The sequence below is a fragment of the Onychostruthus taczanowskii genome, unplaced genomic scaffold (genome assembly GCF_017590055.1).
Source record: "Onychostruthus taczanowskii isolate IOZ18803 unplaced genomic scaffold, ASM1759005v1 scaffold27, whole genome shotgun sequence".
NCBI lineage: Eukaryota > Metazoa > Chordata > Aves > Passeriformes > Passeridae > Onychostruthus > Onychostruthus taczanowskii.
This window is the reverse complement of record NW_024500017.1, coordinates 7,840,542-7,867,167: the sequence shown is the minus strand read 5'-3', so window position 1 is coordinate 7,867,167 and position 26,626 is coordinate 7,840,542. Positions and strand designations below refer to the sequence as shown.

The 26,626-nt window shown below is 37.7% G+C and overlaps 1 protein-coding gene across 2 annotated transcripts in view; it reads left to right on the top strand.

Moving 5' to 3' along the window:
- The window catches only part of ASAP1 (ArfGAP with SH3 domain, ankyrin repeat and PH domain 1), a 141,878-nt gene that overhangs the window by 99,830 nt on the left and 15,422 nt on the right, over nt 1-26,626 (top strand). For both annotated transcript variants that reach the window (XM_041407555.1, XM_041407554.1), the window contains 10 exons: nt 3,649-3,812; nt 5,339-5,472; nt 6,413-6,504; nt 7,068-7,254; nt 9,656-9,741; nt 11,283-11,398; nt 13,620-13,687; nt 15,524-15,631; nt 16,995-17,223; nt 25,499-25,660. In XM_041407555.1, the coding sequence (XP_041263489.1) occupies nt 3,649-3,812; nt 5,339-5,472; nt 6,413-6,504; nt 7,068-7,254; nt 9,656-9,741; nt 11,283-11,398; nt 13,620-13,687; nt 15,524-15,631; nt 16,995-17,223; nt 25,499-25,660 (1,346 nt within the window). The remainder of the gene's footprint in view (nt 1-3,648; nt 3,813-5,338; nt 5,473-6,412; nt 6,505-7,067; nt 7,255-9,655; nt 9,742-11,282; nt 11,399-13,619; nt 13,688-15,523; nt 15,632-16,994; nt 17,224-25,498; nt 25,661-26,626) is intronic.

The following is a 26,626-nucleotide window of genomic DNA, read 5'->3' as shown; positions in this document are numbered from 1 at the left end:
CATCAGAATTATTTCCTGAGAACCATGTACCACTGTTTTTTCCTCCTGTGTCACCAGATGTGTGTTGTGCATGTAGTCTAATGCTCAACACCCAAAAGTTCAAGGAATAAAGTTACTACTGAAGAGGACAGCAAAGGTTACCTCATTCTTTCCTTAAATATCCACATTCTAGTGTTGCTCTGTGTGTATTTTAAAGGTACAGGGAATGTTTGTAGGGTGATTCACTTGTTTGGTAGTGTCGGGTGGCAATGGCATTGACAGCTCAGCCTTGGGAGTCATGGGTGAAATAAAAGGGCTGGATAATTCTTTGTTGTGCAGCTATTTCCTTCTGGGCTTCCACAGCTTTATGTTGGCTCTTACAATGCAAAGCTGACTTGCTAGTCATGATTACTGCATTCATTCTGGAGCTTAATTATTCTAGTAATTTTTTTAGTCAAGAAGAAAAGACTGTTATTTCTTATGAGTCATAAGTTTTTGGTACTCTGCCATAAATTATTTTTTACTGTATTAGTTGGTTTAACAGGTGAAGTGGTTTGTTTGGGTGTTTTTTTTGTCTTAACACATGAGCAAGGTAGGGGAAGAATAAATTAGCAGTATCCTTCTTCTGAGAGGCAGATGAATAAATTCACTTTAGCAGTCTGCCTGTTGGACTGTTTTGAAATTCCAGGCTGGTTTTATTTCCTATTAGAAACACTGAAATTTTGTCCATCACTCTAAAATCAAGTGGTTGAGAAAATTAATTACTTTGGAATACAGAACCCTAGAATATCTCAAGTTGGAAGCGACCCTTAAGGATCATTGAGTCCAAATCCCTGCTCCTCCTGCAGCTGCCTACAATGAAATCATGTGCCTAAGGGTATTGCCCAGATGCTCCTGTAACACTCACAGGGTTCCTGGCCATTTCCTGTCCAGTGGCCAGCCACCCTCTCAGTGAAGAACCTTTTCCTGGTGTCCCACCTGAACTTCCCCTGATGCCGCTTCATTTCATTTCCTTATGTTGTCTCTGGTCAGCACAGAGAGGAGTTCAGCACCTCCCCTTCCTCTGCCCCCCTTCAGGAACCAGAATGAGAGTAATTGTGCTGATGAGAAACTGCAATACAACCAAGTGTTCTGTTTTTCTTGTGCAGCCACTGAGTGGACCCTAAAAAGCTTTATTATCAAAGGTGCCGTGGGAATAGCACCCATGAACTTCCAACCTTAGTATTTAAATTACGTTGCTTGATGTAACTCCTCAGTTAAAGTTGTCCTCCTCTTGTTTCAATTTCCTCCTGACTGGTATAGGTGTGCCTCTCTCTTGATCCTTTCCTCTTGTGTTTTTCCACACAGCTTTAGTGCTGCCTCTGTTCTGTCCTTTTTACTTTATAAACCAATTGAAAATGTGTAAATAGATTTTCAAATCACCTTCCTTAGAGACTATGTGTCTGCTGGGACAACTTGAGGTCATTTCCTCTTGTCCTAAAACAAGAAGACAAAGGAATTCTGTGAGACTTGATTATTTTTTAAATTATTTGAAAGAACACTACAAAGTATTACCAGAAGGTTTTTGACTATTTATTTGGCACTGGCAGTATTGTGAAATATTGTCAGCAAATACTTTTTTTTTTTTTTTTTTTTTTTTTAATAAAAGAAGAATAAAAAATACTAATACAGATAAGAAGAAGAGAAGAAGAGCAGTTTGAATTTTATAAACTATTAACATTTAGTTAACATTCTATATTTACTGACTTGAATTGTTTATCTTTGAGTGTGAAACCTGCCAGGAAGGCCTGGTGACCAACTGGGCACTTCTTGATAAGCAGCACCAGTCACTCAGAGATGTCTGTCCTTGTCCTTGTGCTTGTGGGGGAAGAGCTGCCAGTGTGGTGCCTCTTGCTCTCCTCACGGGTGCCCCAGTGACAGCCCTGGACAGAGGCTTCCTTCTACCTGAGCAAACACAACCAAAATAATGATTGCTTTGGCAGATTAGGTACTTGTACTAAGGAAGTGATATAAAACTAACAGCTGGTTCAGTTGTGTTGTGTTTGTTTTAATTGCATCTAATAATTTTTTAATCGTTACTGCTCAGTTGAGTTTTATTCAAATTCTGCCTTTTTAACAAACTAACCAAACTGTAACTCTAAAAAAAATTATCAGCAATGTCAGAATAAATGTTTTTTGTCTGAGTTTAATTATTATTTTACTCTGAATATTTAACCAAACATTGTTATAATATTAAAAACAAGACACCATTGCCTCTTCTTTTTTTAATAACATTTGAGTTTCATAATTAAAATTGCAGAAGAATGCCCTCTAGTGTGGGTTCTTCTCATGTGATGAGAAAGATTAATGTACCTTAATTGTTTTCAGCATGTAAACTTAGGAGCAAATTTGTGCTCAAGACTTTCAATGTTTCTTTTACTCTTAAGGCTGATTTTTCAAAAGTTTTATAGCATTTTAAGCACTACTTCCTAGATTATTTTCTGCACAAAAAAATTGAAAAAAATGTGCATGAAGTATATGATATGGAATGCCCATATATTAGTTCAGGCTCTGAATCTGTCTTCTAAGATTCCACACATAAATTTCCCTCTGAAATCCTTTAAAGCTAATCTTTTCATTGTTATTTTAGTGAGAAATCATGAATTTCAATCTGAAGTTCTCTTAGTTTGTTTAGATGACCATAACTGTTTCTGCACATTTCAGAAGACCGATGATTGCAGAATATTGAACATGAAATGCATTGAGGACACTGCCGATTTACAACACTTCTGCACTAACAAAAAAAAAAATATTTACAGTAGATCTAAAATCATTTCACCTGTGAGGATTTCTTTTTAAATCTCTCTTTGTTCTAAATTGGCAACACTGCATCTGTAATGTGCTTGGTCCTTAGTGGAACTGCTTTCCCCTCCTTACTTCCATATGGAGCACAGCAGCTGCTGAGAAGAGGTTTTGTTTGTTTTTAATTAAAACATTATGTGTAAGCAACAACTTGCAGGGTGATTGGGAGGGCAGGAAATATTGTCTGAGATACCATTAAAGAGTCTTGATTTGTTGCACTCAACTGTTGCTCCTAAAGTTTTATTTTGGCTCTTGGTACTGTTATTGTCCTGTCATCCTTTGCCCCTTGGTTGCCATGGCAGTTGTCATTAATTTGGGCTTGGCAGTTGTCATTCATTTGGGCTTTACAGTCTGACTGATTAGTGCACAGAGACCTGCATTTAAAAGGCAACTGAACATCACCACATGCACCAGGGTGCTTGGTGTCTCTCTGTGAAGAGAAAGATGCACACTGGAGAAAGTAGGAGTTGTCATTTTCTCCAGGAAGGAGATTTTGGGCACCTTTTAAAGCTGTTAAATTTACAGGAGCTTAATTGTCCCTTTTCTCTTCCACAATTTCTGCATATTTGAGAAATCTGAGAACTTGGTTTTTAAATTGTTCACAAAAGGGACGTTAGAATTAAGACTATTTCTCTCTTCTCATTCTTACTTATCTTTTGTCAAATCTTTTCTTTTTGTCTCTCACTTTTCCCTCCCTCGTTCTCTCCCACAATACAAACCTTCCCTGTAGTCCCACTAACATTTTGTTCCTGGCAGGATTTCTACAGTTTATAGATTAACATGTGTTTGCAAATGCAGATCTTCATTAAGGTCTTTATCTTGTGCTAGATGGATATCAGTGTTGACTAACAGCAAAGAAGAAGCATTAAATATGGCATTCCGTGGAGAGCAGAGCACAGGTGAAAACAGTTTAGAGGATCTGACAAAAGCCATTATTGATGACATACAGAGATTACCCGGAAATGAAGTCTGTTGTGATTGTGGCTCACCAGGTATCTCCATTTGTTCATGTCATCAACTTCTTGTTGGGAGCAAAGTAATTTCTTCAAAGAAGTGTTTGTAGAGTGCAAACTAATTTTCTAAGTGATGTTTCTTGGTCTTCAACCTGTTTTTAAAAGAACAAATATGACTTTCCTACATTAGTTCCATTTAATTCACTAAAATATTTTTGTGTGTTGTCTGTGCTTACTTCCAGCAGTTCAAGCCCCTCTGGAGTTTGAACTGTTCTTGTTGCACTGTGTCTAGATGCTTGTTGCACTTGAATGGAAGTTGCTTGGCATCACTGATCCTGTGCATGCTACTAAGTAGAAGTGAGTAATATTTAGACAATGATTGTGGAAAAATTGACCTGGCCAGGATCTTGCTCTGAGGCTTTATCTTGACATGAGACTACTGGAATTGCAGCATCGTTTTCAGAGGTGGAATAAGTAGTCTTGTGCAAAGAATGAGACCCAGAGTTGAAATCCTATCAGATAATATCTTCAGAAGTACAGAGTTACAGGTCAGTTATGTGGCACTCAGAGCTTGAGAAGGGGCAGCTGGTCACAATAGACTGAGCTGGTGTGGGACCTGTGGGAGCTGGCAGCTGCTGCAGCTTTCTCATCAAAGGGACACTTCAAGAAGGTGATGCTCATTTGAAACTGAGTAGTGTGTATCTTGCAGATGCTTGCTGATGCAGAACTGATCCAAATTTGAAATAGCTAGATAAAATTACAAACCGGGATATAATTATGCCAAATCCTGGAACTGGTTCATTCAATTACTGTGTTATGTAAAGCTATAGAAACTTCAGATTACAGTTCTCATTCATCTTTTAATTTGTGGTAAAGTTTTAAGCTTCACCTCTGTACTCCAGCTTGCTGCTTCAAAACTCTTGGCTTAATGCTTCAGCAGTTACTATTTAAAGTCAAGGAAGTGATTAATTTGTGCACAAAGTATGTCTGAAGCTTTTGCTTTTCCTTTAAAACTGGTCATGCTTCTTATGTAGCTATCATAGTATAAAATCTATTCTAATATTACATGCAGATCTCCTCTGTGACAGCATTTTTAAAGTTTTTTTTCCTGGACTAGCCAGCATTCCTCTAATTTTCTACAACATGCTGCTGTTTTACATTCTGGAAAGCACTATGATTAATCTTTTATGATGGACTATTTAAAGTTTAAGAAGTAAATTTTAAAACTTCAGAGGTTGTCAAATTTAGGAGATCTGTTACTTTTAAAAACAGGAAATTATTTGTACAGAAAACAAATATGAAGTGTATTGCAATACATTCAGTATGACTGAATAAGTCTAAATTCAATGCCTTTGGGTCTGTTCCTAAATCTGAAAAACTGCATTCCATTGGTAGCAATTTGTGGTTAAATTTGCACTAGAGTTTGGAGAAAAGTATGGAATGTTCTTAGTTTCCTTTCATTCTTTGAAACATTAAATAAGGAATCATTTCAGAACACATCTCTTACCACCTTTGCAAACCTTTTCTTGGACTTTGATTAAATACTTTGTTTTTCAATTATGCAGATCCAACATGGCTTTCTACTAATTTGGGCATTTTAACCTGCATTGAGTGTTCTGGAATACACAGAGAAATGGGCGTCCATATTTCTCGAATCCAGTCTTTGGAATTAGACAAATTAGGAACGTCTGAACTCTTGGTAAGTTTCTTTAATTTGTATTGGGTTTTTTTAAGCCAAATATTGACCTATATGTAGGAAGCACCAAAATGTACAAGTTGCCATTAACCTTTCAGGGAATGTGTTTTTGCAGATTTTTTTCTTCATATTTCTGTAGATATTTTACAGGTGCATGGTTATATATTATTATATATTATTGGTGCTCTTTTTACTTCTCATTTCTTGTCCTGAGGTGTTGCAGAGTGAGTATTGACACTCATTGTGATTAATGCCATCAGAATTTTGCTCTCAATAGCTGATCTTGACCCAAAATCATGGCAGTCTAAAAGCTCGTGTGATTTAAAACATGAAGCTAATTTGACTTGGCAAGTGAGAATGACTTGCTAATTCTGAAAGAAAAATAATTGAGGAATCTTAATTTGAGTAGTTTTATCTCCCTAGCTGTGTTTGGCCTGAAAGAAGACACTTGTTACAGAAATTTTGTAAAGGAAAATTGAGAGAAGATGTAAGGCAGATCTGGCTTTGGGTATAGGTTCAACTTTACCACTTTCTCTCTTCATAAAATATTGAGTTTTTTTGCAAAGTTACTAATAATCTAAATCAAATTTTACTAAGTGTGATCTTCAGTAGGACTGAGCTTCTTTCCCAAAGCAGCTTCCTGATCAGTGTACCAGCACCATTTCACTGTTCATGCTGCTGGTTCCTCATTCTGGTTTCGTGTTGGAGGCAATTGTCTTGAAATGCAAATAATTTTGTGACTGTGAAGTCTATTGTACAAGTTCGGGAATAATAGAAGCATTTTCTTTCTTTTTAATTGCTTTGTATCTGCATGTAATCATTGGGCTTTAATTTTTCAGTCCTGTGTTTTCCATCTTTTATAAGTAGTGTGGAAAATGCACATTGTTAGGTTGGTGTTAGACCGCAAAAGTCCTTACCTTATTTATTCTTTTTCTTATCTCAGCTGGCCAAGAATGTAGGAAATACTAGTTTTAATGATATTATGGAAGGGAATTTACCTAGTCCTTCACCTAAACCCGGTCCATCAAGTGATATGTAAGTACTGAACCTTTAAACTCTCTAAGTTTTCTGTGGAATATATCTGTGATATCAAGTGTCTTAAACAGTAACCAAGCCAGGGGAAGGCATGGATGTCAGGACTAGAGGTTTTTATTCCCACTGTGGAGCTTCTTAGAAGTTCAGTCTCCAGTCATACAGTCATATTTTACTACCTCAGCTTCCCCGTGTATAAAATTCTTAGTTTGGATTTCAAGGTGCATTATTTGACTGTTGAATGGTTTTGAGTTTTGTAGTAAACCCTCAGATGATAAACACAGTGGACTAAATGGCACTAGCTCTGCTTTTTCTTTGGTCTTAGTCCCCACAGTCAGAGTAATTTTTAAATATAACAAGATGACAGGATAAAATTGACAAAGTTTCATATTTGGGGCTTGTTTGCAAGAAAGGCATGCAGTATAACAATAAATAACACACTTTTTCTCAGATAGTTTTCTTCTTCCCTTCTCAGCTTCCAAGTTAGACAAGGTGATCTTAAATTATAATCATTGACCCATTTTTCTAAAAATTTCTAAAGCAAGCTCTATTTTCACACCCCACAGGACTGCACGTAAAGAATTTATCACCGCTAAATATGTAGATCATAAGTTCTCTAGGAAGACTTGTGCATCTGCAGCAGCTAAACTGAGTGAATTACTTGAGGCTGTCAAATCCAGGGATTTACTTGCACTAATTCAAGTCTATGCAGAGGGGGTAGAGCTAATGGAGCCACTGCTGGAGCCTGGACAGGTAAGCTTATCAGGTAAACAATTACTATTTTAAATCATGTGTATTTGTAAAATGCCCAGCATCTGGGGCTGCTACTTTACTTGATAAAACAAAAGAAATTACAGTGAAAATGATGGGGTTTTTCTTCCTTTCCTTAATGTTGCATCCTTGTGGGGAGGGAAAAGAGCACTTTATTTTTCATCATCAATTCGTCTAAAGGAGTATGAAATGCAAAAGTCATATCATACTCTTTTTTGGTGCCTCCATAGTGTGTTGAAAAGCACCTGTTCTGCAGTGTGTCTCTTTTAGAAAAGTCCCAAAGAACAGACTACATAGCCCAGGGTCAGCTGGTACCACATACAGTATCATGCCTGCTTTTAAAATAGTGGCTGAAGGAACACATTACTGAACGTCTGCAAGTCTCTGTTTACTGTAGACAAGGAAGGAATAAATCTCATGACTTCAGAGCTTCCGATGAGACATTTACAGAAGTACAATTTCTTTCAACCTGGAAGATTCTTTGTGGGGTGTGTGTGTATCAAGTTCTGAGTACTTGATCTTCCTTTTGAAATCAGTAACAGTTTTTGGGAAAATCAGTCCAGGTTGACCTTAATTAGCCATGGACAAATGTTAATTGTGAGCAAAGTAACCTGTTATTATTGATAATAGATAATAGATGCCATGTAACCACTTGCTCAGTAACGTTTTATCCCAGCCTGGAGAGGTATCAGAGAATGTTTTCAACAAGTTGTGTGAAAATAGCTAAGTTGGCAAAGGACACAGTGCCTGTCTGTGTTCAGTTTAAGGAGTAAGTTCAGTACAGTCTCAGCACCTGAGCTATCACAGAGTGTTTATCATGGAAACACATTACAAATTCTCTGACTGCAAGGTCAGCTTTCTGTGTTTGTCATCCACAGCAGTTTCCACAGAATTAGCTCCTCAGTCTTCCCAGCTATTACAGGCTGTGATAGCTAGAAAGATGTGAGCACAAATTGAAATGTGGTTTGCAGGTAGGACATTTATAGCAGCATTCTCCTCTTTACTATCAGTGTAAATTCTCTGATATTTAATAAAATAGTATTTTTAAATTAGGACTTTAATTCTGAGTATATATGCTGTAATATGCTTTTTTAATTGTCCTTTTGATCAATAGGAGTAAATGAAATCTAAATTTAGATTAACATCTAGTGCAACTTTTAAATGGAAATAAACAGCATTTCTGTTTCCATTTCAATGCATTAATGCATATGATATGTATAGAAAATAAAGTATGATTCAATTCAAGTTAGACAAGGAGAAGCCCTGTCTATGGGGGAAATGCCCCATGCACCAACTTTATGCTGGGAACCGCCCAGCTCTGCCTAAAGAGACCTGGGGATCCTGATGGACACCAAGGTGAAACCAGCAGGGTGCCCTTGTGGCAGAGGTGACAGTGGCATTCCAGGCAGTGGGGACACATGGCCAGCATGTGAAGGACAGGGATCCTTCTATCCACTCAGCACTGGTGAGGCCACAGCTGCAGTGCTGTGCCCAGGTCTGGGCCCCTCACAAGAGTGACTTGGACATGCTGGAGAGGATGCAGTGAAGGGCCACAAATGTGTCTGGGAGTCTGGAGCACCTGGAAAGGCTCTGAGATCTGGGACTGTTCAGCTGTGAGTAGGCTCAGGGGCATCTCATGATTGTATGGAAATCCCTGCAGGGAGGGTGGAAAGATGATGGAGCCCAGTGGTGCCCAGTGATGGCATCAGAGGCAATGGCACAGACTGGAGCACAGGAGGTGCCCTCTGAACATCAGGAAACCTTTTTGTACTGAGAGAATGACCAAACACTGGCACAGGCTGCCCAGGGATATGGAGTCTCTGTGCTTGGAGATACTCTAAAGCCATCTGGACATGGTCCTGGGCAACTGGTCCTCGGCGGCCCTGCTTGGGCAGAGAGATTGGTCTACATGACCTTTACAAGTCCTTCCAACTTCATCTGTTCTGCAAATCTGTAAGAGTTTTAATGTATGTGATTTTTGTGATGCTTTTTTGTAAGAAATAATGTTGTGACTTTGCTTGGTGCTCACCAGGCTGTTGTAAAGCAGCAAGTACTGCAAACTTACTCAGTATTCCTTGACAGGATCCCTTTCAGTTACTGGTGGCTAAAATGGTTAAAGGCTCCTCAGGGCTGTTCCGTGCATCTGGGAAAAGTGAAAATTTGGTTTAGGAAAGCTGAGATCTCAGGAAATGTAATGCCATTTTCCTTTGAAGCACATGGTGTCTTTTAGAGATGAAAAAGACAATAATCGTTTTCATCATAATTTCCTAATATTTTTCATTTGAAAGACTTGTAAAGAGTGAATGTGGTGTATCTCATAGGTCTGATATACAAACTCTGCAGAAATAAGACAGAAGTCTATCTTCTCTTTACATGTGTTTAGGAGCCAGGTGAAACAGCACTTCATTTAGCAGTCCGGACTGCTGACCAAACCTCTCTCCATCTGGTTGACTTCCTTGTACAAAACTGGTATGGATTGCTGACTTTTCATTCAATTGTACATGACAGTTGTGGATGTTCAGAGTTATCCTGGCAGTGCTTTGGACAGTGTTTGCTCATCATTTATTATCTTTCTCCTTAGATATGTTTCAAAAGAGAATAGTTTAGTACCTTTGAGTTGGTCATTGTGCTCCTGATCAGTAGAGAGAGGGAAAGATGTGTAAGTCAAAAGCATTGAAAGCAGTTACATAAAAATAGGTTGAAAGGGAAAAGTCTGTAGTGCACAAGAGAACATTGATTTAGAGCACATGATGACATGAAGCCATGGAAATAAATAGTTCAGGTACAGGAGGGAGGCCAGGTAAATGTTCCAAATACAGGACACATGCAAAGGAATTGTAAGAGTAGAAAGCAAGGATCTTTCTCAGAAAATTAAGAACAGATGCTAGATTGACTTTGAAAAAGGTGTTCCAATAGTTAATAAACTGTATTAAAGCTATTGAGAGCATATACTTCATTGGTAATTTTTAACATCTAGTTTATTGGCTGAGTTGTTCTTTGTTGTCAAGGGATGTGTTCACAGAAGTAAAAACCCTTAATGAAAAGTGTGAGTGCTGATTATAGGAGAGTGTTATTAAAGTAACAAATGAAAAATAACATTCCAGTATTTTCAAGCTGTTTGAGATCATAATTTGAAAAATGTTTTAGAAGCCCAAATTATTATTTTCGGTATTATTAAAGGATTTTTTTTTTGGATGATTATTTAGAAAGTTTTTGTTTTTGTGGGTTTTTTTGGGGTTTTTTTTGTTATTAAGCTTCATAACTTCTTCAGACAGCTATAACCTTGTGTGTGTTTCTGTCTGCTGTGTGGTTTTTTGTGGCAGTCTCAAATTTAAGAGCATCTTTACAACCCTGTGGGCTCTTACTGTCCAATATGGGTAACACTAGGAAAAGCTGTCATCTCCTGAGCTTTGCTTTTCTGGTTTTTGAAAATATTTTATTGTTCCTAAAATGTCAGTAACAGTTTTTGAAAAACCTGGATTTAGAAGTTGAAAACTGAAGGAAGTACAGTTTTTAAAAAGCTCTGTGATCCCCTTTGCACATCTGGTTTTTCCCTAACTCGATGTGTTGTCCTTACATTCCTTCTTACAACTCTTTTGTTCATTCTCACAACTGTCCTCTTGATAGTTCCTTGACTACAATGGATTTATTAACCTATTTTAACTGTATCAGAATTATGCAGATATTTCTATTGGGCTAATTTAGCATGTTTGAAAAAAGAATTGCAGTGGCAACTGGCATGACTTAGACCTTAGAAAGGTCTAAGTTTGTCTCCCTGAGTTTCACATTTAGTTTTTTGAATGAACATCTGTAGATTTTCAGTCCTTTTCAATCACAGCTCAGGTATTTCCAGTGTCCTTGGAAAAATTCTTAATAGTCTTTGAAACTACTGTTTGATTTCTTTTGTCCTACTTCATATTTGTCCAGTAAAGTTTTTATTTATGTGGATACTAGATGTGAATAGCACAGCTACTATACTTTTCTTGATTGCATGTTCTTTTTTTTTTTAGTGGAAACCTGGACAAACAAACAGCATTAGGTAATACAGTTCTACACTACTGCAGTATATATAATAAGCCTGAGTGTTTGAAATTGCTTTTGAGGGGGAAACCAACTATTGATGTAGGTAAGTTCATTATTTAAAACCAGGAAATGCAATTTCCTAAAATTTCTTCCCATTATTTTAGCCACTTTTGTTTATTTCTCTGTGGTAAGTAAACTTCTAAAATAAAACTGTGGTAGAAAGATGAAGACCTTGTCAACAGCAAGCAAACATTCAGTTAAGACATTGAATTCTTAGAAGATAATAGTGACAAAAATTTCTAATATAAAATACTAATGGCAAGCCCTAAGCAGAGTTCTGTTACTGGCCGATTTTAAACTGTCTGGAATTTAGGTTCACTGTTTGTGCTAGAACTTATATTTTATAATGCTTCAAATGTCTAATTCCACTCTTAGATACGTGGGCTTTATGTACACAGCACTTAATTCTTCTGTAGATAACAATGGCATCTGGTGCTGTGATTTCATCCAGCACACCCCAGCCAACGCTGCCACTGATTAGGGAGGGGAGACCATCCAGAGAACAAGAGATTATCCTAACTGTGAGCAAACAGAGATTCTATTTTCAATTAAACTTTTGCTATGCCATTATGACAAATGAACTGATACAGGTACAGCAAGTGTTACACCTGTCTCACACAGGTAGATGCAAAGAGAAGCTGAAAGGCAGCTGAGAAAGCTGATCCCATTTTTCCTGAGTCAGGAAGGTACCCCATGAATCCAGCTTGATAGGCCCAGGAGTTAAATGTGATCAGCATGTCTGTAAAACATTTACATTCAGTCAGTTAGTGGTATAGGAAAGAAGATTTTTTAACAGCTGATGCAAACTGGATTTTATTTCTCCCTTTTCTTTATCACCATTACTTTCCTCCACTGCCTGGTAAAGAACTGTTGTATAAACTGAAATTCATAGTTTAGTGGCAGAAGTCACTGATTTCCTTTGCCTTTTTATAGGTCTTTAGAATATGTTCCAATATTATCACAAGTCAGAGAATTCAATGGGATCATTTTTGGCAGTTACAATGGGAAAGCTGTCTGAAAAAGTTCAAGTCCTTCATTGGTCCTTCCATTGAACTTTCTCCTAGGTAGATGCCAGAGGAGTGTTCACACCTTTTTGGTGCCTTGTTTTTTGAGGGTTTTTTTGTGGGAAAGAGGGTGTTGTGCTATTTAAGTTGGTTTTTTTGCATGATCTCACATAGGAACTTGAGTGATTTCACACAGACCTTGAAATGTCAGGTGTATACTTAAAAGTTGAAAGTTTGGAATTTATGTAGTCCTTAAACTATCTGGGTGTTAATTTCACATAAGAAGTACTATGTTTTCATTCCTTTTCATATTGAACCATCTCTGATAGATCTTTCCATAAGTAAATCCTTCTTTTAGGGATCTGAATTCTTTCAAAGTCACAGGCCTTTCTAGAGGACTGCTTTGTAAATTCTAGGATTCCTAGCTGGCATTCTCTGTGTAGTATTTCACACTGGCATTATAGATCTCAGTTTGATCATTTTCAGTTCCTGATCACAGAAATGCTTTACAATCTGGATGTGCTGTGGAGCATTCTCTGTTCCAGCTCCATGGCATTTACTGATGTACTGTGAGAGTACATTTTACCTAGGGTTTATCCACATCAGATGTGGGAGTTGTTTTTGTTTACTGAGACTTGCTACTGAGCATCTGGGAAGGAGTCCATTAAATGCTGTGCCTGAGGACCTCCCAGCAGCCTCAGAAATCACCTTCTTTCTTACCAGGTGTTATTTTAAATTGTAAAGCATTTTATAGCTTTGATAAAGACAAAGCTAGAAAGTTTTCAATTTCTTCTTGTTCAAATGTCTTCAAATTAAGGCTTTAAGCCTCTACATATTAGTCAAAGTAAAATCTGCTTGGATCAACATTTACCCTTTTTTTTTTTTTAAGTCTTAGAATTTTTTCTTTTTTTGAGCTATTTTACCCTGCCTGCTTGCTTCTCCTGCTTATTCAGGTAAGAATTTTATTGGCAAAGGCATTGAGTGGAGATTGAGGTGACTGATTTCTTTGTATTCTCTGCTAGGATGGTTAGGAGGGATTTGGGAACTGTTGCAGCAGATGCTGCTGTTCAGAAAGAACCTGATGATACATGAAATGCATGAGCACTTAGTGTGGAATCTTAAAGAGCTGCAGCTGCTATAAAGTAAACAGACATTTTTGATCACTTTTAGAAGTTACTGTGCTACAAGTAGTGCAATTCAATAAATTGTTTCTTAAGAGATCTCAAAGAATTGCTCTTTTTTGTATTGTTAATTTTGTAGTAAACCAAGCTGGAGAGACGGCTCTGGACACAGCAAAAAGAGTGAAAGCTGTCCAGTGTGAGGAACTGGTAAGAACTGAGCCTGGGGGCAAAGGCAAGGGGGAATGTTTGCTGCTTTAAAAAATGTGATTTACTTAATATATGATTACCATTGCACCTCACACATGGTACTGCTGCCAGCTGTATGGCAGCAATAGTATGGCTGTGTGTTGATCTGAAGGCCCTACCACAGGTGACTATTTTCTTACCTAAAACAGAAGAGTAATTTTCTTTGTAACAGTTTAAGAGAAAGATCTTTCTTCTAGTGGCAGTACTTGTTATTTTAACCAGTGTATTTGAAGACCTTAAGTATCAGAGGATCAGATGTGTCAATAAATACATAAGGAGATTTGGGCTTTAGCACCTCAAAATTCTATTTCTATTTCTTCTTTTTCCTAATTTTGATGATCTGAGGATATCTACTTTTGCTCTGCAGCTGGTAATTTTAATACCTTTCTTGTGACAATTGAAAGGTCTTGTCATGAATTAATTATTGGATAATGAAAAGACCTTGTCCTTCACAAATCAAAGAAGTTTTCCATGTTTCTGGGGATGCAAGTCAGCATTTTGGTGTGCTTGATAAGGTGGGGCTCACTTCTCAGTTAATGCCATGTCTGCTGTGTAAGTAGGTGCTGTTTCCAGTGGTTTGAGTATTCTGTCAGGACCAAGCAGATCACCTGTGCAGCACACAGTTGGGATGGATTGCTTTTTTCTTTATAATATCCCTTTTAAAAAGTTACATCTGCCATTAATGTGGACCAACTGGCTGTGTTACAGAACAAACAGTCAAGTGGATGTTATCAGTGAGCTTATCTGGCAGTTAATCGTTTGGTTATAGTGATCCAAATTCCATGAATACCTCACTGATTATTTCACCTAACTCTCATAGAGCATTTATGCCTTTTCTCTTTTATTTTTTTTTTTAATTTTTGAAGAGGAAAATGATTTCTGCATTTTTTTCCAAAAGCAGCAATGAATTAAGAATGAAAAAGAAACATGAATGAGCACACTGTTTGCCATGGGCAGTAAAAAAATACAAAATAAATAACGAGGTGTTTGCATTATGATAGCTGTACTAAACTCATTTCTGTTGCATAACTGGAGTCTTAACTGTGTAATTAAATTCAGTTTCAGCTCAAGTGGATTCATGAATACTTACATAACTGATTGGAAATACTGTCTTTATTCCAAATTTTATTTCAGGAAGATGGTTAAAGGCACTCCTGAACAAACTACTATCAAGTAGACTACATTTTAAAGGATGTGAAGGACTAAGTAATGATGGAAGATCTAGGCATTGAAAAGGAGAATTTATCTCCTTAGAATAACCATTAACTGCTCTATTAGTTTTTTTGCTGATCATTGAGGTAGTTTTTTCTAAAGAATGTGAAGTACATTATTTAGGCTGGCAAAGTCAAGGAATTTCGTGCTTAAGACATATTGGCCTCATCCAGGGAGAGAGAGAGGTAAAATATCTAAATAAAGAGGAAATATCTTTTCATTTGATTTGAGTACAAGGATCGTGATTTTGATGGGGCGGCAGCTCTATGTACCAAAATTTATAAATAGGTTTTGCCTTTCCTTTTTGGAAGGGAGGGCTCCAGATAAATTCTGCTTTTGTGCATATACCTTCTCTTCTTGTCATCTTTTCAAATGCTTTCAAACATGGCAATTTCTGCCCATTTTGAGAAAATCTTTTTGTCTTTAGCTGTTTTTCTATACCTCAAACAAATGAGAGATGTTTGTGTGATCACCCTGGAATGATTTTAAACTTCTAAATATTCCAGTTTATTTCTTGCCATTACAAAGCTAACTTAACACTAAAAGAACAGTAAGTACTTTAACAAGACTTTTTATTTCTTTCAGCTTTCTCAAGCCAAGGCAGGAAAGCTAAACCCACATGTGCATGTGGAGTATGAATGGAATCTTCGGCAGGAAGAAATTGATGAGAGTGACGATGACTTGGATGATAAGGTGAGTGTGAATTACTGATACAGCCTTGCACAAAAACTGCTTTCAGCATCTCTGCTCCCTGGAAATAAGCAGTAATTAGAGACCCACTTCAGCCTTTCTTTTCTTACAGATATATTGGGGGGGATAAAACCTAATTTTGAGGCCTATGTTAAAGACTGTATAAGTGCCTTTTGAATATATTTTGTCAACCTAGTTATTATGGGCTGTTTCAGAAGTTTGACTTTGACAAGACATACAGTATAATATAAATCAGCAAATCTGGACTACTTTGTTGCTTTATCCTCTTCAGAATTCTAGGCTGTTAAATTTTAGCTGGAGGAAATCCAAAGCTTACATACTTAGTTTTTTTCCATAAATTAACTAAAAACCTAGTTATTGAATAAATAACTCTATTTTTCACAAACCGTGCTGTGTTATTTATTCCTGGGTTTTTGGGTTTGTTTTTTTTTAAGAAGTAATGGGAAGGCAAAACTTGAGGGCATAGAATAATTGCCATCCTAGAGCATGTGAAAAATTAGCCTCAGTGTCCTACTTTAGCAAGTCAGTTAATTACTGTGTGCTCTATTTCTGCAATAAATGCGAATACACCTCTCCTATTTTATATGAGTGCCGCAGAAAGAAGTGTGGACAACTTCTCATTTTCTGTGACACTTGGGACTGAAAAATTCAGAAACCGAAGTAATTTGCATGTCCTCAAGGACAGTAGAGAACAAAATAATCATCTGTGCGAGGAGCCTCTGGAGGATGAGGGATGCTGTGCTGGAGATAATAACCTGAACCAGAGCGGCAGGGAAACAGATCGTGCTCCATATGCGCCCATTAACGTACAGCAGGCAAAAACTAATGTGTAAAATTTCTTCAAAGAGCAATTAGAGGTGTTTAAAAAGAGCTGTATCATGGATTATATTGCTAGTTCAGGGACCAAATAAATCTGATCTGTCAAAAGTGTTTGTTCATTTTTACTAGCCATAAGTGGAGTAATATACTTGATACTTGAGGATAATTGTCTAGTCTGAGTAATGTGCTATATTCCCTGAAAATTACTCTTAAATTCTAAAACTTGCCAGGCTTTTATTGGCATTTTATTTAGTATATTATAAGTGTGTATTTCCTGCCTTAATGTTAAATCTGATTTTGTGTTCATAATGGTTTGTTGATGGTACAATCTTAATTTTCATTTAGAAGAGAGGACCTTTCATGTTGAATTGCTGAAAAAGGGAGGAATGGGGGTTTATTTGTCAAACAAAGAAAAAAAACAAGGCTCATGTTCACTAAATTATGTTCTGGTGTGCTATTTTCCAAACATACTAACTATAATTAGTGTTTAGATAGCTGTATCATGTGTTTGTTTTTCTATTCACAGCCTAGTCCTATTAAAAAGGAAAGATCTCCAAGACCCCAAAGCTTTTGTCACTCCTCAAGCCTTTCTCCCCAAGACAAACTGACCCACCCTTCATTTAGCACTCCCAGAGACAAGCAGAGACTCTCCTACGGAGCCTTTACCAACCAGATCTTTGCTTCTGCAAGCACAGACTCACCCACCTCTCCAACATCTGATGCTCCTCCTCTTCCTCCTAGAAATGCTGGCAAAGGTAAGTCTCTCTCCTAATTACACTTGCCAGCAGTGATTTTAACACTCTTGCCCTTCCTTTAACCAAGGACATTGTAATGCTTCAAGATACAGCAGGTTCTTATTGATGGAGTAGTGTGGTGCAGTGCATCTTCTAAACTTAAAAGACCTGGGGGACACTTTGTAATAGATTCATTCATAACACTGAACATGAATGGGTGAGGAATAAACTAATACTCTGCTAAATTAAAGTCACTTAATTTTATGAGACTTACACCTGCAGTGGATTGTGATGGTTTGACCTAGATATCTCTAATCTTCAAGTTTGGAGGATATTTTTATGGAACAAAACTTTCTACTGTATTATAATTTGTGCAGATCTACTTTTTAGGACAAAGAAACTTTTCGTTCCTTTTTACATGTTTAATTTAGAAATTGATAAATTGTTTTTACAGTGACTTGTCAGAGAAATCTTTAGTTGTGATGAGGGTTACAATACAGTTTAGCATTTCAGCAGTTATGCTCATGCTCCCTTTTGTTAGCACTACTTCATTTCTCACCTGGTAATTGACTTTGGTTAGGAAAAATGCATAGGAGTTCTTACCATTATGTGAAAGAGTAAAAGGACAATGTTGGCATCATGGTTCAGATGCTGTGCTTAAGCACTACTGTTCCATCAGTCTTTGTCATGTACTGGCAACTTCCAAATGGATCCCTTGGCTCTCTCTTTTTTTCAAACAAACAGGTTTGTTTCCCATTATGAGGCAAAGTGATTTTGCCAGGGTTTGCATTTTTCACATGAGATTTTGTAATCCATGTTTCCCTGGGGACTCAGTTGTATTCCATGTAACTTCACTGTGTCGACCTGATTGTTGGCATTATGGGATTCTACTTCTTCTTGCCACTCTCCCATCCCTTTTACATGCTATGGATTGTTCATTGCAAACACAATGTACTGGCTTAGATGTTCCTTCATGACCTAGGATAACTTCCTTTTTTTGTCATAAAGTTGCAAGACTTGGAAATTAATCATGCATCCCGTTTCCTGAAGAAGGTTAATGAGGTTGTGTCTGGTATCTGTACACAGTGCTTAGTATGTTGTCAGCTTTCAACACATTTTAATGAACTTTATTTCTTTGTCAGTATATAGTGGAGCTCTCATACAGACTTACCTAGAAAATTCTCTTTTTCTCCAGGAAGGGGGATATTTATGTTTATATTTCATTCTAAGTATGTATTTTGGTTTCTGAAATGTTAGACATTTTCCTAGCTGTTCCTAAATAAGGAACCAACACAACACCAAAGCTACTTGGAAAGAATTGAGGCATGGAGCTTTCTTGTGTTTTCATGTCAGAGATTCTGCAAAGAAATCCTTATTTATATCACAATGAAATAATATTATAATATCACAAAATTACCTTCTAATGTAACTTTAACTGTTTCATCAGAGTGGAAAATGTCAGATTCACTGGGTAAGTCAGAGAGGTTGAATGGAACTGCTGTTATGTTGAAGTCTCTGTGCTTCTCTGCTTCAAACATGCTGAAATTCTACAGTTTGTGAGTGATGCTGGAGAGGAGTTTTGATTGATATCCACTCAACAATACTGTGAAATTAGAAACTTCTGTTGTATACATGCCAGTGTTAAAAGTGACACGGGGTGGGGAAAGTGACAAATGCATAGGACAGTTCATCAGTGTGGAAAGGTTGCTGTAGATGCATCATTTTGAGGTGCACTTATGGTTCATTTTAAACTGTACTGCTCCTTGTTATCTCCCATCTTCCAGCTCTCAGATTATTTAAAAGAAAATGAAGCAGAGACTCTCCACTTCCATAAGACATTGTTGACACATCTGAATTTTGAAACAGAAATTTTTGTTTAAAAAGTTCATTTGAATATCTTGTGTTTAAGATTATATGAAAACACAGTGTTACTTTTTTCACTAAGCTCCCTAAACAGCAAGAGTAACAAAAGCACTGAATCTGTATTTAAATTTAAGCTTACCTTTTGTCAGAAACAGTCTGATCTTTGTCCCTGTGCAGCTCTGAGACCCTGGCAGTTAGCATGGGCCCCTGCTAGGACATAGAGTCTATGCAGGGAATGGATAGCAGGTGGATTTGCATTTTAGAAGGAGGCAGACAATTTTTAAGTTTCATAACTTTTTGTCCTTTAGGACATGCAGATGAAACTGTCTTTCCAAAACTTTTTATTTTTAAGAAAACCCCTTCCCTGTAGCCCTCTGTTTCATTGCCCAGTGAAGTTCTGAGCAGCAAAGTTCTGTGTTGTTCCTGAGGGGCCACAGTGGTCAGGAAGCCGTGCACTGAACTTGTGTTGGGGAGAGGAGGGAGGTTTAAAGTGATTTACATAAGGCACATCACTCTTGCTCATGGTTTTCACTGGACATGCTGGCTAAAAATAATTTTATAGGTACAGTAGTTGGAGGAGGGGATATGGGGAGGTTTTAAATTTCTCCACACATCATTATAATTCATGTCTAGATTTTTCATTTGATAACTTTTCAAAATATTCCTAAAAATTCTGGAACCTTAATGTATTTTTCTCCACTCTGTCTCCTTTGTGGATACATCTTACTTGCTGTTATCTCTGCTATAGATTTAGGTAATCCTCACAGAATGAAAAGTACTGAAGGAGTGCAGTGGCTGCCTGAGCCACTGAGCCAACCACTCTGCACCTTTTTCATAGTTTATCTAAGCTTATTTAGGGTCAGCTTACATCTGTTCTCAGTCAAATCTTTAGCCTGTAATATTCTCAAAATCATCTTTTTTATTGCTCTTTTCAGCTTATACCTGCATTATAGCTCCAGACATCTAGCAGGTCTTCTGCCTATTGTTTTACAAAAAGCTTTCAAAAAAAAAAAAATCAAAATTTAAGTAATTCCATTACTTGCCTCAGTAGCTAAATAAAATTTTGCACAACCTTCATTGCCAATCTAGTGTGGGAGTAATGTTGCTAACTAGCTTTGGAGGAGTGTTAGGCAATCTAATCCAGGTTTCCTTCACTTCAGCTGAAAGCTAACTGATTTTAGTGGTTCTGCCTGTTTATCCCAGATGAGCATGGAGGTCAGGGATAAATTCTGTATCATGAAGTTAATTTGGGTCTTCAACACCTACAAGGTTGCATAGTTTGCACTGTCCCAGCTCTGACATGAGGTACCTAAACCCAAAGACACTTCCTTTGTGGTTCCAGTCCACTGTTACTGCAGACACAGTCACATCATCTGCTCCTTCACTAGATCAGACTCCATTTCTAACCAAATTAGTCTGTTTGAATTTACTAGTAACTTCTAGAAGTTGTCTGACTGCCTTGCACACAGGATGAGCAATCTTCTTGGGTTCACTAAGAACTTTGTGAGTGTACCAACATTGCCCTTTGGCTTTGGTGGTGTTTCTGTGGCTGGTGGCCATGCCAAGGTCCTGCCTGGATGGAAATCCTACAGGTCTCCATGTCTGGGGTGTTACACTAAACAAACCAAGGGTATTTTACCTTATCTGATTGAAGAATATTTTCATTCTCCTGGGGTTCAAGTTATCCTTTCATCACACTAACTCTTCTCTGTACCTTTGCTGTTTAAATCAGATTTCTGAAATACAACTGGCTGGAAGTGTCAGGACAGCAGTAAAATTTGCTGTTTCTGCTGGAAATGCCACATCAAAGAATCCTTTGGTCCTAGGTTTTGCTTTTGTTATTTTTTCCTGATTGTATCATACTGTGGCATAGCAGGCATTACACAGTCCCTACTCATTTGCAACTGAAGTTCTTAATTTATAGCACAAATGTAGTTATTCTCATTTCCATTACCTCAGCCTTTGAGGTCATCCTGTTTCTTCTGAATGCTTGCAGGATTCTATATTTCTTGTGCATATACTCGGATACTTTTTTAAATTTTTTTTTTATAAATGTGTTGCACATTGTGATTAAATAATGCTAATTATTCCACTAAGACACTGTATTTTTTAGTACCATAATAAGGGAAAACTAGTTAACGACTGCTGGTTTCATGAGCTCTTCTATTTCTGAATCAACCCAAAACACAAAATTCTTTAGTATAATTTTTATCTTTTCTTTTCAAACTGAACCTTTTTTTGAGCATTAATTATCTAATTTACTTCAAATACTAATGTTGAATCAATGTATATTCTTAGCTTTCTTATTCAGAGTGATCATGATAATTTTGTCTTTAATTATGCTCTTATTTTCAGTGCTGAAAATATGTGATACTAGGTAAGACAAACTGAAAAGGCTTTTAGTAATATCTATGCAATAAGTCACTCATGAGAAATTTAAAAATAAGAATAACAACACTTGTTAATGAAAATACTATTTTTAATATAAGTTACTTTCCTTTGCAATGGCCATTCTACCATTAGCAGGAATTCTGTGTTTTCCCCTATGTCTCATTAAGTGGTAAAAAAAAGTTACACATGTGAAGTTTTTACACTGTAAACCCACCATTTCTTGATTGAGTTGCAGCAGCTTTGCATGGTTTCACAAGTACTCAAGTGAATTGTTATTACACTAACTGCACAAACCCTAAAGGGCAATGTACTACTAATTGCCCATCTTATCCAGTTATTTACCTTAGTACAATAATTTTGAGATTATTTGATCTATTTACATATGAAAGCCTGATCTTTGTAATATGAAAAAGAGATAAAACATGACAACAGTTAGTACTGTAAGTGTTTGCTTCCCGGGAACTGAGGAAAAGCAAGCCCGACAGAAGCAAAAGGAAAAACTTCTGGGTCAAGTTTTTTTGGGGTTTTCTTTTTGGTTTTTGGTTTTTTGCTTGTATTAGGAAAATGTCCTTTACAAAATCTGAACTTCTGAACCATTGAGAAATCACAATTAAGACATCTATTGGAGAGGAAATGACTGGCTCAATTGCTGCCTGGTTAAAATCAAAAAATAGCTTAGATCTACTAACTGCTCTGATTATTGCTTAAAGATGCCTAGCCTTGTATAATTAAGAATATCACACAGGAATTGTTTTGAGCTGCTGGTTTTACACACACATTTATGTGTATATATGTGTGGATATGCACAGACACGTGCTGTTGCTGAGGGAGCATCCCTGGGGCACAGGGAATCACGAATTCTTGGACAAGTAAGAGGGGGAGATCAGCAGAGCTGCCACCTTGCACCTCCAGGGGACAGACTTTGGCTGTTTAGGAGCTTGGCTGGCAGGAGTCCCCTGGGAGACAGTCTAAAAGGAATCCAGGACATTCCTCAGGAAGGGAATCCCAAAGGTGCAGGAGCAGTGATGTGGTTTAGGGGAGGACTTGGCAGTGTCCGACCCGATCATCTCGAAGGTCTTTCCCAATCTAAGTGACTCTATGATACAGTGTCTTATAATAATACAGACGGTTCATACATCATCAGGTTTTGTATTATTTCACCAGTTGTTTCCATAAAATGATTTTGATTCAAGCACTTCCTCTGTTTTTTGATTCAAAGCATGATGTCATTTTAGACCTCTTTCTAGAATGATGTTTTGAAGTTTTCCTTTATTTTGTTTTTATTTGACCATAAGTTATTTTTGTATTTCAGCCATGTAATCATTAGTGTATGACTTTTGTATTTGTATTTATTCCTTCTGTCAGTTTAATACAGAAACAAATGCTAGGAGTCTGAAAGTATGATTTGTAATACCTTAAACACCTTGACCCTGTCACTTTTGTATGCCATGGGAACTTCTGAAAGCTGTGACGGTATTTTTTGTAACTCCTCAGTAATGTCTGGATATGTATAACAAATGTGAAATCTAAAACGTTCCATATAACCTAATTTAAGGTGGTTTCTTTTTAATTCTACTACAGTTTATTTTTGTAGAGAAGATTTCTTCTTATTGGCAATAGTTATTATTTATTTAAATTTATTTATTATTTAAAGTTACTATTTCACTTCATGTCTGAAGCTGAATTTTTGCAGTGAGGGCACAATAGCATTTCAATGCCTTTCCTCCCGTTTTTCTCGCTCTGGGGCGGTTTGTGAGCGGGGCCGCGGGTGCGCTGGGGCGCGGTGCAGTGCGCGCCGCCGCCGCCAGGGGGCGGTGGGACACGCGCTGCGGGCACCGGGACCAGGGCGCTCCAGCGGGGACAGGGGACAAGGGACAGACGGACAGCTGCTGGGACAGCCCGGCTGTGACCGCCGCTGCTTTTAGAGTTACCTTACTGTTAACGGCGGATACTGACTGCTCCTGCCCTCCCTGCCATTCCTAAATACATTCGCATTACATCACGAAGCAAAACAACTTTTGATTCGTATTTCTGAAAGAAAGAATTGGTAACTTGCTGGAGTTTAAGGGATCATCAATCAAAATTTAGAATGAGAAAAGTTGGTTTTGTATTCAGAAACATCTCAAGGCACAGATTAAGTTATTTTGCTTATTTGAGCTCAATGAAGAAATTAAATGGAGAAAGGGTGCGGATGCAAACTGGGGAACTGTCATTAAATGCACTGGCATTTGACTTGTCTGTTAATGGTTTTGTGAACTTAGAAGCAATTTGAGAGGAACAGTTGCAAAATATATAATTTGATTTACAAAAGCAACCAATTAATTAAGCCAGGCCCAAAATCTCTGCTGAGAGATTGAGAGATTGTGGTTGAGAGATTGTCCTGCACTGCAGAAGGCCTTCCAGGATTGAATCTGAAGAGAATAGATTGAATTATTGACTCATTAGGGACAGTTCTATTAAATTTTTCTTTTTTGTTTATAAGAAAGAGAGCGGTCACCTGCTGAAACCATCTGACAAACAGATTCATGCTTGTAGAATCATTGAAGTTACTTTTGTCAGTGTTAAATGTTTCACCTAAGGAATTTTAACAAACATTATTTCTCATTGATTACAGTTTTTCTATAATATATGATAATTTGGGAAGGAGTGCAGATATTGATCATATCCAGGCTACCTATAGAGAATATTCATAAATATTTTTAAAGAAGGCAGCTCTAGTTTTGTGTGCTGCGTGGTAAGATACATGTCAAGTAACTAAATGGAGGTTTTGTCTCAAATTCTGTTCAAATAAGATAGCTTTTCAAAAATAGGCAAGTTGGTTCTACAGTGCTAAAAAATAGACTGACAATAGACTTGAAATTTCAGGTATAAATAGACTTTGCTTTTAAAGTTTTATGTCAATTTTCTGCATTTATCTGGACTGATGGCAAAGCTGTCTGACGATGCAAACTTACTGCAAGTGAAGATCGCAGTGAAGTCTGAGTTGTTGGCTAGATTAAAACAAGACAAAACCAACAAACCCACAAACTAACAAACCCCCTGGAGCTGCTCTGGCCTAATGCAGAGCTGCTGCAGGACGTGTTCCGAGGCGTTTCTGAGGGCAGTGGTGGCAGCTGACTGCAGCCAGCGTCCCCTCGCTGCCGCCTGCGCCCGGCTCTGCTGCCCCGAGCTTCTCGGCGGAGACCTTTGTGAAGGTCAATGCTGAAGCTGATTAGGAACAACTCTTGTCTTCCCTCTGGGTTATTTTGTCTTTCAAGCTGTATCTGTTCCCATATTGTGTAAAACATGCATTGTGTTGAGTAATACTTGTGCCAGCATTAAATCAGAGGGAAATAAAAGTATTTAAGGGTAGGGTTGACTGCATAGGCTCTTATAAGCAATGCTACCATGAAATATCTAATCTCAGTCCAGAAAGGACTTCTCTGATGTTTATTTTATTCATACCATGTACAACAATTTGCATTGCTTTTGGAATGCATAGTTTGATCTACAGAAAAAAGAATTAAGAGAAAATCTTCTCAAGCTAAAATTCCTATTTTAAAAGTGAAAGGAAAATTTATAGGCATTATTTTTATTTCTTTCCTCCTGCCTTCCAGTTTATGAACAAAATTTGTATGGGATGGTCTGGAGGGCTAAAAACCTCCCCACATATTAGAGCATATAGAATGTGCTTTCATTCTTGTATAAATTAACGACAATTTTAATCCCATGTACTAAATATTACTTAATTTTAATATTTCATGATGCTTTTTTTTTTTTTATGAACAATGCCTAAAATTAGAAATCTTGGCATGATTAATCCTGTATTTTTTAAACATAAGTACACATGTCATTCTATTGTCAAGTTGCTTATATTCCCACAGCTGAGATGGTTAAAAATGTGGTGGATGTGTCGTTTAATCTAAACAGTGTTTTTGGCATGGCTTGTCTTTTTATTTTAGTCTTTTGCTGCACTTCACTGTGGGTCTGACTGTGAATTTTTCAGTGCTGCTTTGACGTTTATGCACATGTATTTGTAAGAAGGTTGTTTGTTATTTTGCAGGCCCACCTTCAACCCTCCCTCTAAGCACTCAAACCTCTAGTGGCAGCTCCACTCTTTCCAAGAAGAGACCACCTCCCCCACCCCCAGGACACAAAAGAACCCTCTCTGACCCACCAAGCCCACTACCTCATGGACCCCAGAATAAGGGCCCAATTCCTTGGGGTGAGTTTTGAAATGCAAATCAAAAGGGCAGGGGAAAACCTTTATGATGGCTGATATATGATCTTTGGTTTCTTTTTACCTGGTGCTTGCTTTCCAATGATTGCAGCTTGATGTAACGTCAGCTCAGATCAATCAGCAGTTCCACCTCCTGTCATTCCTCCCGGGCTGCCGCAGCCGAGTCTCACTTGAGAGAGCTGAAAATCCTCCACGCTGCCCTGGGGCCCATCCAGTCCCTCCCTGTCTCTGCCCTAGCTGCCCAGGCTCTGCCCTCACCCCAGCCCCTCAGCCACTGCTCTCCTCTGCCTCTGCCCCTCCTGCTGCTGCTGCTGCTGTGCCCAGCTCAGGGACAGGGATGCAGCTTGGAGCACCCAGAGCCACAGTGTCTGTGCAGGTCTCACAGCTGCCACAGGAGCTTCTGTCCTTGGGCTCTGGGCCACGCCTCTCCTGTAAAGTGTTCACACCTCGCTGGTGGGAATGTGTTGTCTTAATATGTATTTGGCTTTTGTGGTGTTGTCTGTACATACACAAAGACTGATAGGTTTGCATCCTGCTACCAGCAGAAGTTACACAGAAACAGTGCATTTTAATTTTTATTTTTACCAGGATACCTTTCTGACAGATGCTTTTTGGAAACAATTTTCCAGGCTACTCAGATTCTTCCTCTTTTGAATAAACATTGCTCTATGCAGTCAAATTCTCTTGGTAGCTATAAATCTCAGGCCCTTGATTTTAGTTTTGGTGGCAGGAATGGATTTGGATTTCCATGAATCTGCAAATTTTTAAACTGGAATCCAGTGCTTACATAGATGCATCATCCATACATTACTTGTATTTTAAGAGAATCCTCTCTCTATTCTAGTACAAACATACAATTACTAGCCTAAAATAAAAAAATTGCTAGACTAAATGCACCCATTTTTTCAGCAAATTGAGTTAAATTTAGTAAATCGTAGAGTACTCATGTGT